The sequence below is a fragment of the Anabas testudineus genome, chromosome 24 (assembly GCF_900324465.2).
Source record: "Anabas testudineus chromosome 24, fAnaTes1.2, whole genome shotgun sequence".
NCBI lineage: Eukaryota > Metazoa > Chordata > Actinopteri > Anabantiformes > Anabantidae > Anabas > Anabas testudineus.
In genome coordinates, this window is record NC_046632.1 from 7,343,972 (window position 1) to 7,357,304 (window position 13,333).

Genomic DNA, 13,333 nt, shown 5'->3' on the forward strand with positions numbered 1-13,333 from the left:
TTAATAAAGTTTCCCATTCTGACCCCTGTCCACCACACTAGGAAGATCACCAGGTGCTTTTAATACTGTGGATGATTGGTATATTACTTTTTGGTAACTCTTTCAGCATTTATTTAGCTATAAAGAGATATCTTTTGACATTTCCTTTATTTTCCTAGCACTACAAAGTGGCAATTGCTGTAGCTCAGAGAGACACACAGCAAACCTCGGGATAAATATCTCCAGTTAGCTGAGGAGAGCGGGGTTTAAAATCCACTGGGCAGACCTGCTTACGGTTGAATTGAAATGATCCCAGAGATCGGTCTGTCATTTACTCGTAAATGAGAAAAAAGGATATCTCTGAAAGAGATATCCCACTAGAATATATAGCCCAGACTCATACGTGAGTGCTGGACCTTTTCAGGATGAGAACAGTATGTGTGCACTGAAGTGAAGCATGACTACATTTTAGAATTAATGACGGCATAAGAGCTTGTGTCGCCTCAGATTTTGTGAGATAACTCCTCCGATCTAACCAGGTCCGATCTCAAATGCTGCAGAGGTGAGACAGAGGGCAGTTAGAAATATATTTATTTTAAAACTGATTGCTCTATTGATTTCACACCCATGTCTATTATGTATTCAGTCCAGTGACTGCGCTAAAAAAAAACAATGGTACAATCAGAATAGGCAGGAAGAAGATATTTTTTATTAAAATGCTGCTCGAAAGCAGGACAACCACATATTCAAATGATTATGTTAATATGGAAGGTAGTGATAAATGCAAATTTCATGCACTGAAGTAAGGAGACTAATAGAAAACAGAGGCCTTTTGTGGAGCTCAAGTGCTTATTTTCATGCAGGCAAAAATGCGTGAACATTTTAATGGACCGAATCTCTGCCAGATCAAAGGGCCCCATTTAGGCCCATGTTAGTATCACGTCATGTAAAACCTGGTCCGATAATGTTTACAGATGGTATTGATTCAGCTGCAGCTGTTTATGTATTTCTTCTCTCTATAGCCGTGCACACTGCACGGCTATACCAATGAGCCATTCCAATGAGCCAGAAGAGTTGAGCAGCATGTCTTTATGTAGAGGACGTGCACAATTTGCATGAGTTACTCATCTTCTCCTGTTTTCGTTTGAGATTCAACCGCTTGAAGCTTATTTTCATTTTCAGCTCAGGTTCTACCACCCTCTGTTCTTCATGGTCCCTTTCATTAGGTTTCAGAGCATGTCATCAGGTTGTCGTCACTCACATTTATCTAATTATGTTCTGACAACCTGTATGAGAATTAAGCTTGTGACTGCTACCTGTTAATAATCAGTTATTTGTGCACTGCAGCACTGACAACATGTAACCCATGTTGGAAAGCAAAAAGAGAGAGGCTCTTTTTTATTTTTTTTCAGATGTAACTGGCTAAGTATCAACATGGCCTCACCTGCCAGGAGGGAGGCAGAGACAGATCGCAGGCCACTTGGCAGACCTCCAGTACTTACTGTACACTTGGAGCTGGAGCTGATAAAAGGATATAGATGAGATTCTCCTGGCTGTCCAGCACAGAGACCTAGAACATGGATAGACTCTGTGTTGGGCTTGTTGGCCTCTGAAGGCAACTCTCTTCTCTTTAATCTTCTACATGGAGTGCAGATGCATCTGACTCACTGCTTTTTTTTTTTTTTTTGGGGGGGGGGGGGCACTTCAGCAGGGCTAGACCCTCTGCTTAATAAATGTCTTTACTAAATGCAGCTCTGCTTTGTCTAAAATTCTTCTCAATCAGAATAAAGGAAAGTGGTGTTTCTTGTCTTTTATTATGTAAAAATGACAAAGGCAACAACTAATAAAGGGAATTGTGAAGCTGTAAAGCCCAAAGATGGGAAGTGATAAAGGAAATACCTGTTGGTAGAAACACTGTAAATGAACATAAACACGAAGTGACACGTTTTGGTGCTCTGAATAAAAAGGTTTGTGTTCAGCAGCTTACTATTACTAAGCTCTAAGAATGTTTCAAGAATAACAACGTGAGGTTAAATCATACAGATTTTGCAACTTTTCAAGTAATGTCATTAACAACCACCAGTTGTACGAAGTATGACAAGAAGACAAATTAAGACAAAATACAGTTAATTAAAATCTCCTTGATTAAATTTCTCTTCCACTTACTGATTTCCCTGAGAGGTTATCTATAATTTACTTGTGTACTTTGATAATGGATGAGTGATGAAAAGAAATTACTTTACTTATTAAAAAGGAAAACTAAATAAAAACACAGAAAACTTTATTTCACCAGCGTAGTTTCACCTTTTTGTCTTTTTTGTGAGTTCTGAAACCACAGAACCAGCACATCTGGTACCATCTGGGTGTAATTACTTTTTATGAATTGTTGAAGATTTATAGATTACTGTTTTACATTGTTCCCGCTATTTCATGCAACACTTAATAATAAATGATCTTCTGTCACTTCATGCCAAGCCCCCCTCAAATCCTTAGCCATAATAATAGGTATAACATTTTTCATCACAGTAATTATTGTTTAGTCCTAGGCTAAGCTATGAATGGTAGCACTGTAGTATGTTCACATATCTTTATCAGCCTGTTGGAGATGTGTATTGGTTCGAGAACTGCTTGTTAATCCTTTAAAAAGCTTTGTCACTAATTTTTCTCATCTTGTTACAAAGTGTTTGTAACAAGATGACAGAGCCTTTCAGACAACATGTATAATATGGATTTGCATTGGCTGTATCATTCTTCATCACCGGATTATGATGATTATGGATTAGACAGCAGATTCAGTGAAGCTGCATGATTGGTGAAAAACTTAATTTTTAGGGACTCTTCAACTCTTCTGCTGCTGCTGATTCAGCCAAAGCCATTACGCCTAACTGATTCTTTCATTGAATCGATACAACACACTGAGGAGGAGATGCACATAAAGAGAATCAGACATGATGCAGAAGCTTTACAAACTTTACTTTATCACAAACACAGCTCGGATGTGCAGCAGTCCATGGGCCTGGTCACACCAAAAAAGCTGACTGTCAGTTCTCCTTTGTCTCCCAAAAAATCAATTTCTGCACAACTGAACTGCAGCCAAAAGACATTTTTGTACAGAATATAACTTCATGAAGTCTTAATAAGGATATATAATAATATGTTCAATTAATGTTAACACAGCTAAGCTACACTAGGCTCCTCCAACCCGTCAGTCCCTTAAAAGCTAGAGAAAAAGCTTGCTCTTTGTCAGTGATGCATAATCAGTCCAAGATGATTTGTGAATGTTTTCACACATGGATGTAAAAACTGCAGAAATGGTGAGTCACAGTGAATATAAGCATGGATTTAGTTTGCTTGCCAGAAAAAGATGCTGTCCTGATAAAAAAAAAAACAAGTCTTTGAATGTCAGCGGAAAAGCTTTCTTGTCTGAGTTCTTTATTGTAGACATTGTGTTAGACTGCGGACAGAGTGGTACGAACACCCAACACTCTGTGGTGTCGGTGGTCAACTGCTGAGACATAATGAGACCCTGTATGTATTCTTTCCCTTTCCACGTCGGAGCTGTCTGTGGGGCCTCATGATGCTTTTTAATGTGCTGTGTTCATTTGTAAACAGAACGTGTGTGGAGAAAACATGAATATGGTGATGCTTTCAGTTAGTGTGTCTCAGCGAGCTCTTTGATTAGTGAAGACCTGTTTTTGTCTATTTCTTTCTACTCTGCAGAAACATGCTTTGTCTCGCAGGGCACACACCACATGTATTACTGTCGCATTGCATTTCAGCAGCTGCATGCTTATCACAGCAAGCCAGGTTAATGATAGTGCACCCTCGAGTCTGTGGGAGTCAGTCCATTGAGTTTTCCATGACACTGGTCAAACTCAACAGCCTATCCCGCCTGTCCAATCCTCTAAATCCTTTGCTGCACTTTGTGCAATTGGCCGTGCCAGACTGAAAATACTCCAGCTAATGCCGTACTCTGTAGCACCTAATATCCCTGTGTGAGGCAGGCGTGGGTGATTTATTATTATCTAACGATGAATTTCACTAGAGTTGGGAATTGAGGCCGAGGTCAGTGGATCAAATGGGATTTGTGGTTGGTAAAATGTCAGTCTGATCCAGGCACAGAGCCCAACCCTTTAGTGTGATGATACACGTGTAAAAACACTACCGGAATACGAGCATGCTCACACTGTTACTAACACAAACACACTACAGGTGGCAGGTGGAGTTTCTACCTGACTCCCATATAAAGCGGCTCTCCTGCCTTCAACTCTCTTACTAACTGAAATAAATGAATCTGTGTTAGACCTCCAAGGACACTACAACTCTGAGTTGAGTTTTAGCATCCTTGATGGAAAACACTTAATACTCCAGCTTTTTCTTTTAGATCTTAAAACCTTTGAATCACCACGTTTGACATTGAATATCAATTGCAATTTATCTCCACTCTTATTCCAACTTATGAACTTTAACTCTTACCTCATACTCTACATATTCTTCCTCCTCCACCTCATAGGAAACTGTTTGGATCTTGATGTGTTCACCTTCTTCAAGCAGCTTAGCCTGTGGATCCTCTGTACCGGGCGTTTCTGCCCCTGCTGTGTTGGTTGCCTCCTTTGCCTTCTTCTCTGTGAAAGTGGTCTCACAGCACTCACTTTTATATTCCTTAGCCTTGATGCTGCCGCTGTCCTCCTTGTACAGGATGAAATTAGGCCTGTAAAATGCCTCCACTGCCAGATGCAGTGAGGTGGCGTCCAAAAGCTGCTGAGATTTCATCTTCCCATTGGTATTGTAACCTCCTCCGCTTACAACATTGCTGTTATTCACCTTCACCCCTTCTCCTCCGCCCTCACCTCCACCTCCACCAGCAAAGTAATTAATAATGTTTTCCTGGTAGTGGTTATTTGGGATGTCGCCCCCGTAACCATTGACCATGTGCTTACTGTTTTTGTCCAGCAAAGGGTTCTGAAGTTCACTGAGATTCTCCATAGCAGCAGTGGTCAAAAGGTGAGAGGAAGGGGTTTCTCAGTGATTTTAACTCAGGCAAGGGGATGGAGGAAAGACGGGAGCAATAGGCTCGTCACAAATGTGGGCTGATGTCAGTTAAGGGGTTAATGGCAATCAGCATTCGGCACTGTGAGGCCTGCAGAGGAAACAGCAAGAGAGAAAAGAAGAAGAGTTTTTAGACACAGCGTAAAAGTTGGAAGTTGGAATTGTCCTTGACATTTACATGCAGGTAACAGTTTACCAAACGCTTGCTCACATCAGATCAAAAGCATAGCTGTCGTTCCGACATGTGAAGAGCTGCACCCTGCAGACTATTCAATTAAGTTCAATTTGCTTCCTCACTATAGACAAATAAACACACACGCTCACATTAGTGACACCAATACATCAAATCATTCACATCCACTTACAATGCTACACCTTCACACCATCCTGTGTCTGTGTGCGTTGTCTATGCACCTTCTTTGATTGTTATCGCTCCATCGCTCTCATTAGTTCGTTGTCAAGATGTCATCTGAATTGGATCATATGACACCTCCTATATCTTCCATAAAGCTCAGAGGGCTATAATTTCTCATATGCGTGTTCATCTATTGCTGACAGTTATGCTGACATTTGTTTGACATGGATTGCACTTTTTTATATTTACAAAGTTGATATAGAGTTTTAACTTTTTAAAAATAAAAACACAGCTCACGAAATGTAAATATCCTCTATAGCTCACCCTCTAGTATAACCGGGTCTGATCTCAAATGCTACAGAGGTGAGGCAGAGGGCAGTTAGAAATATATTTATTTTAAACTGATCTCTCTATTGATTTCACACCCACGCCCATAATTGAAGCAGTTGAGTGCCTGTGCTAAAAAAAAAACGTTTCGTACAATCAGCATAGGCAGGAAGAAGCTATTTTTATTGAAATAGTGCACAAGAGCAAGACTACCACATATTCAAATTATTATGCCAATATGAAATGTACTGATAAATGCAAATTTCATGCACTGGAGAAGATGCAACAGATGGCAGACAAATAGAAACAGCGGCCTTGTCTGGAGCTCAAGTGCTCATTTTTATGCAGGTGAAAATACATGAAAGTTTTAATGGAATCTCTGCCAGACCAAAGACATCTAGGGTTACGTCATGTTAAACCCATTTTGATATTATTTACAGCTGGCCTTTTATTCAGCTACAGCTGTTCTTGTTAGATGCTTCTCTGTGTAGTAGTTCCCACTGCTGTAGCATTGGTCTGTCAATACATCATTTTCTAAACCTGTCTCTGCGAATCACATATCTGTTTTTGTAGAGAATGTAATTGCAATTGGATTATATTATATACATAGATACTATATAGATAGTTACAGGCTTCCAACGTCCATAAATGTTGACGATCTACAGTTGACCATGAAAAAAGATCAAAACCAAATTAAAAACTTTTTCCCCCACAGCTATTTCCACTTTGCAAAAATAACCCAGAGTTCTCTGCTTCTCAGTTATCACCCTTAACCTTTGTCTGATTAAACAGCGTTTAAAATAGAAATGCCAAAAGCTGATTATTTCTTGGGGTCCTGACCTCAATCGTGTATGGCTGGCATACTGCAGTATTTCCAAACCTTTAAAGAGAAGGTATTTCCTTTTTGAAAACAAGATTAAACCTAATGCAAAATGACATTGTAGCAATGGGATATGGATAATAGCTTATTGTATCACAGGTTAATAACGTACTATAACTATTGTCTTTATCCTTAGTCAGTCATATTCAGAAAAATGCTGATTCATATTAAACTAACACACTGTTTTATTTTAGCTACACTACACTAATTTAAATATCAGGTATATAATGCATGGCATTAATGGTGCACTCTAGGTAATAATAATAACAGCCCCTTTTTACCAAGTAAAAGTACTTTTTGCCACAGTAGTTTTTTTTTCTTTGCTTTTCATGTTTTCTTCCCCAGTGAATAAAATACAAGTGCCACCCTTCCAGGCTTCCTGAAGCCCAGTAAGCACCGGACAGTCAACAAAGTTTTCATGGTGCCCCCCCCCAGCTCCCTTCCCACCACCCCACTCGCATCAGCAAGTGCTGACACAGTTGTTCCACACCAATGCGCCTTTTCGTCCACATGTACAGTAGTTCTAGTGAACGCACACTCAGTGCTGCAGTTCTTGAGTCAGTTCACTAAAAGAGTGGGTGCCTCGGCTATGAACAAATTCTCATGAAAATCTAAAGATGAGCAGGTGCTGACACTGCTTTCTACTCTGGATGCTACTCTCATGTATAATACACGGCTGCTTTTTTGGGGGCAGAATGCTCTCTGACCCAGGCCACATAGCCACATGTTTCTGCTCTACTATAGTGTCCTTCCGCTAAATACACTATCCCAAAAACTCCAGCAGTGATAACATTTCCTGTTTTAATATTTTGTTGTTGTTGTTTTTGTTGTTGTTGTTTTTGTGGTAGGTTTTTTTATCCAATCAGAGGGATCCCCAAAGAACTGGGAAGGGCAAATGTCGAATCACTGTAAAGCCCCATGAGGCAAATTCATGTCATGATATTGAGCTTTATAAATACAATCTGATTTGATTTGATTTGATTTGAACTTGTTTCAGTAAATTAGCGGCAGCCACCACGGTAGAGGTGATGAATAATTAAAAGTGATTTTGAGGACATGGGCATCTATTTTTTAAATACTGTTTTGTTCTTATCGGCCTCAAACTGGTGTCAAAGAAAACTTCTACTTACACACCCTTGTGCTCCTTGGTTTTTAAAATGTCACAAAGCATAAAGCGTCATTTTCAAACAGTAGCCAGTTAAATTAAAAGGGGATACAAATAGCACTTTAATATTAGCACTGTATTAATGCTGAAGCACCACTGTGATAACTGTAATCATTCCTACTGGCTTCTGCACCACAGTTTGGATTTGATGGCAGCATTTTGCAGCTCAAAGAGAAACTGCCAGACTATTAGGATGTTACTCTTCAAAGATAGCTACATTAAGGTCTATTTTTATTTTCTCTTCATTGGGGGGTTTCCAAATAGACCAGTGCATCAGGTGCAGCACACAGATCAATAGTAATGAACTCAATCGCTCTGACAAGGTCTGAGGATGCAGGTACAATGATGCTGTCGTGCATGTAGCCGACTATTGATGTAAGTACTTCTCAGTTTCTACCACAGTAGCTTAGATACTATGGTGCAAATGCTCACAAGCTGACAGCGGATTACTTTTCGTGTCATTACTAAGGAATGCTGTGAGAAATCTCTTTGGTGTTGTCATGCTTCTAAATTCGTTGCTGCTGTGTTCGTCGCTGCGGAGAGTGGCTTTTTCAGCAAATGAGAATTTAAGTGTGAATAAGCTAGTTCGGTGCAAGTGGAGCAATGTAGGGCGCCTCACAAACAGTGGACACGAATGTCATTGAAATAACTATGGTTCTCAATGTGTGTGTATGTGTGTGATGTTTTTGTAGGTGTAGGAAATATACATGTGTATTCATGGGTCGATGCGCTTGTTGGAGAAACACTGAATGACAGAGACAGAAGAGGACAAAGAAAGACCCATCATACTTATATGTGACTCTCTTGCTGGATACATCGGGGTGTGTTAGTAGACAACAGTGGTTTGCGAGGTAAAAAGAGCCAGGAGGTATAGCTGAAAGGAAATGAGGCAGAGCAAACACTGTTGCAAGGAAAACAATTCAGCATGGCGGGAACAGCAAAAGCAGGCCTGCGTGCTGCAGTGCCACTGTGTAAAACAGCCCTGAGCCGTCCGACGAGGGGGTAACAGATTAGAGAACAACCTGTAAGCATCCAGGTGCGAGAGAGTAAGAATGAGACCGTGGCACTGCTAACATGCCAGCCGGGCTGATACGTCTGTGAGCTTCAACCCCATTACACTCCAGTCAGCACACTCTATTTCCCAGTGTCAGCCTGACGCCAATCAACCTCGGACCTCTGACCCTGAAGTCAGGAGTGGGTATTATCAGCCCGGCCTCCAGGCCAGACTGGTGAGACGCAGCTGAATACCAATGTGTCTTATCTGTCGACTATGTTTACCAACCAATTTCATCCAGGCTGTGTGTCTCACAGCTTTTCCTGGATACCACTCACTGCACTCGACAACAACAACTTCATCTTTCTGTAATTTAATTTTGGAAGCAGTGGCTGGCGTATAATATGCATAATAAGGTAACAGCAGGTAGTTATTGATGATCACAGATCAGGTAAATGCAAGTGGGCTCACTGCATGATATGCAAATACGTCCCAAACCACATTTGTCACTGAACCTTACTCCTGGCCTCAGCACATGAAAGTCTACTGACAGATTAAGCAATGAAAAAGGATAAAATGAGCAATGGGCTTAATGCTATTTTGGACTGATCCCTTTATGATCTATAATCATCAAAGGAGACTGTGTGAAAATGTCATAATCTACTTGACATGAGTCAGGATGAATGACTGAATTTCTGTGTCAGCAGCCTCTGCTGATAGCCTGTCCTCACTGTCTCCATGTCTATCAGAGGAGATGATAAAACACTAAACCCTTCACAAGGGGACGTTCCACGGAGGACTCAGGACTCTTATACCTCTGCGCTCTTAGCATATGGCTTAGATGGTTCACATTAATGTATAAACCCGCTCCTACAAATTGGAGCTTTCTGTTAATAGCAGCCATGTACAATGTTACCAGAGTGCCAGAGTTAGTTGTTGCCAGGAGGGAGGCTCTGGCTAAGTTGCCTTTATTGCCTATTGATTACGATGTGGCTGATGGCACGACTCCAGTCACCTTTTAGACTGACGTTTCTCGATTCCATTTATTAGAAATGCATTCAAAGTAACCACAGGACCTGACTTCGCTTGTGCCCTCCCAGGCACCAGAGGTAAATCGTGTCAGACAGACAGAAAGAGGGGGGGTAAGACAGGACATACCTGAAGCTCCTTGACGTGTGCCTCCTTTTTACCTAAGCACCTAAATATTAGATGAAACTATTATTTTTATAGTATGTTGCTACATTCAACAATTATTCATGCATAAAATTGGAGATAAAAATATAAAATAAAAAGAAGCTGAATGGGGACTGAGAACCACTCCTTTATTCCTCTTTGTTATTTTTTTTCTAGCCTTTCTTTGTTTGCAGGAGGAGAAAAACATTCCTGAACGCACTCTTTGGCCGAGTGCTATGAGTAATCCCTACATAGAAAAACACAATGTTACACTGAAGAGCCCGGAGATGACTTCGTGCCAAACATCATATCTCAGTCAAAACACAATAACAAGAGGACGGCATATGTGCTCCAGCAATAGCAGGTGGAAAACTGTGTGCAGAGTTCTGTATCCACAACATCCTCCACATCACAACAGACGCATTTCAATGCGACGCCTTCAGCACTTCTTTCTATCCATCGCGCAGACATGAACCTGTGCCTTAATGTCAGAGCATATTTGTGCGTAAAGGCGATTTACTTCACGTTTGCGCAGCTTTTCTAAAACAACAAGAGCAGAACGCGCGCCGTGGATGGCCAAACTGTGAGCAAAACGCACACACGCCAAACAAACCAAAACCAAAAAACATATTTGAAAAAGCCTGAAGAGGCTTCTACCTTTGAGTTCTTGGCAATCCAAATGTTGTTTGGAGGATGCAAACAGTCGCTTGTTCCCGGCTGTGCATTATGGCTGGGATGCTGATGGTGTCGCCCACAGAAAAAGACATTTCTCAGACTTTCTCGTTTGGAGAAATCATCTCGGACGAACAGGTTTCCGCTCGGCAACGCGCTGCCGTCACAGTATCATAACCTCTCTCTTCCCAATAAACCTTTTACCTTGAGAGTCGACTGAAATGTTTTTTTCTGTCCTTTGGAAAGTTGCAACGCCGCCTGATAGAGAGATAGAGAGACGAGTCCTTGTTCGGAGACGGAAAGAGGAAGAGAGGAATCCTCCTCGCAACGTGCGCACAGGGAGAAAACAGCGTCCGCCCTCTCCGTACCCAAGCGTTTACTTACACTGAGTGCTCGCATGTGTGAGGGAGGTTTATCTTGTTTTGGAGCGGATGGTTTTTCCTGCAAACCATGTAGGTAGCAGTGTACAAAGCCCCCATCCCTGGAAATAAACAATTACAGGTCACCAGTGGTTTGAGTGGACAATTTAAACGCATATTAACCTAGAAACTATAGAAAAATGGCACAACCTACTGTACAACTCATAGACCTCTGTTAAGAGAAAAGGATCATGGTTGGGTGCCGTTGTCATCTCTCATCAGTTAAAGTGTTCAAGCAGCTACAAAAGTACCTTTCTTAAACAGCCACTACAATTACCCTGAGTGGATGAGTGATATCTGTAGTGAGTCTACTGATTTGATTAGTTAAAGTGGGCAACAACGTCTGAGGAAGCCTTTACTGTACGTCAGTCCTGGAGTTTGACCCAAGGTGCAACCAAATATGACACAAAAGAATAGTTAGGGCAGTCTTCTGGCTAAGAAAGCCCGTACATATCAGGAGCTCAGTTGGTAGTAGGAGCTGGGAACAGCAGGGTTGCTGTTCCTTATGGCTACATGTTGAGGTGTCATTGGGCAAGACACCCTCGCACTATACTGTCTGGCAGCTGTCCAATGACAATTTCCCCAAGGCTATCAATAAAGCATGTCATCATGTATCTTCATTCTGAATAAATGCGCCGCACTAAAGTCTTTAAAATACATTACTCTGCTGCCACATTAGGACGGTGTTTATCGATTCAGCACAATCACCGTGTGACGTTTCCTTTGTAGTAATGTTGAATATCCTATATACAGTATTTGTTTCCGAGGAAGCATGATGACACAGGTTTCATTTATTAGGCCTCCAAGCACCCGCAGTGGTGGAACATTATTGTTTTTTCTTCAGGTTTTTATTATTAACTTAGAAACTTAACAAAGCCAGTTACTCGACTTCCTCCACTCACCACCTGACCTCTGCTGCTCAGTGAACATCTTCAAATCTCCATCACTCTCCTGCAGCACAGCTTCCCCACTTGTCTCTGCTGCTGCTGCAACTACTACATCATCAATCATTCTATAATAATTTAGAGGCGGCGCACTTCTTTTCTTTTTCAGAGCTTAACATACTGTACATTGTCTTTTTTGGCCTTGAAGATAAAAGTCAACACTTAATTAACAACAAAAATGTAGGACTCCTACAATTAATATGGTTTAACCACTGTAATATGAGTTTGATTCTCTTTCTCTTGATTTGAGATGTGAAGTTTAGTTATGTTATCATTATGTCATTGTTGAAATTATTCATGCATCTGTTAAGGTTGCAGATGTGTTCATTTTCTCCCTTTATTCTTTTGTATTAACAGTATTTTTATTGTGTTTTCTGTATTTTATGGGGGTCTTTGTAACAATTGGCAAGGCAATACAGATAGAAATTACCCATCTAATTCTGTCTGGTTTGTAAAATACAGAGGAAGAGGATGTCAAAACTGACCATCTTCACCCCAACACCACAGGATCTGACCAATCTCCGTTAGACTTCACAATCTGCATTTTCAGTGCACGTGGCACGTTTTAGAGTTCAAATAAAGACATTAGTGCACATGAGTGCAATAGACGAGAATAAGAACTTCAAACTTTCTCAAATATCTGAGTGATAGGGAAATGTATTAACTCTGTGTGGAAATGACAACTGAAGAGTGCTGCAGTTTCCTGCCGCTGTGCTGAAGGACTCCACTCCATAAATGTAGTGTCATTTTCTCTGGTGCAATTTTACTGGTGTTTTTATATTTAGAACTGCGAGGTGATTACAAAAAGCTTAGAGCGAGCTTCGACATCAGTGCGGTACTATAAACATAAAGCCAAAAACATAACATTTTGACAATGCTGATGTATGTGAAAAATGATGTGCGTAATTTGTGATTTAGAGGCTGTAACTCTTTTATAGGCGTGGTTTATGTTCACACTGTTAATTGAATGCCATTATTTAAAGTTCAAGACAGTTTGAAGGGGTTAATACATAGCTTAAGTAGCTCATTTAAATGAATGAACTTCAAAGGTAGCCAAGCACCAGACCTGAAATCCCATATCATTATCTAGGATCTAAATCTTATCTAACAGCACATAAGTGGAGTCCTGACCCCAATCTTGTCATTTTGATCTTTAAAGAAAAAGCTGCTACGTTTCCAGCAAAGGATCTGGTGCTTCTGACACCTCCATCCTTTCATGTACTATATATATTGTGTTTGGTGTTTGAACCAGTCTTACGCCGCAGAGCAAAACAAAAAAAAAAAAAGGTCAACAAATAGCCAGAAAGCGAGTGGCTCAAAAACAGTGTAGCTGCAGTGATTATTGCCGAGGATGACCGAGGCATGGACAACAGGAG

At 40.8% G+C, this 13,333-nt stretch overlaps 1 protein-coding gene across 1 annotated transcript in view; it reads right to left on the reverse strand.

The window, feature by feature from the left end:
• The window catches only part of syndig1l (synapse differentiation inducing 1-like), a 30,115-nt gene extending 19,240 nt beyond the window's left edge, over positions 1 to 10,875 (reverse strand). The window contains exons 1-2 of the mRNA XM_026340818.1: positions 10,580 to 10,875; positions 4,456 to 5,119 (exon numbers count right to left, since the gene is read on the reverse strand). Of these exons, the coding sequence (XP_026196603.1) occupies positions 4,456 to 4,965 (510 nt within the window). The 5' untranslated portion in view covers positions 4,966 to 5,119; positions 10,580 to 10,875. The remainder of the gene's footprint in view (positions 1 to 4,455; positions 5,120 to 10,579) is intronic.
• Positions 10,876 to 13,333: the final 2,458 nt, after the last annotated feature.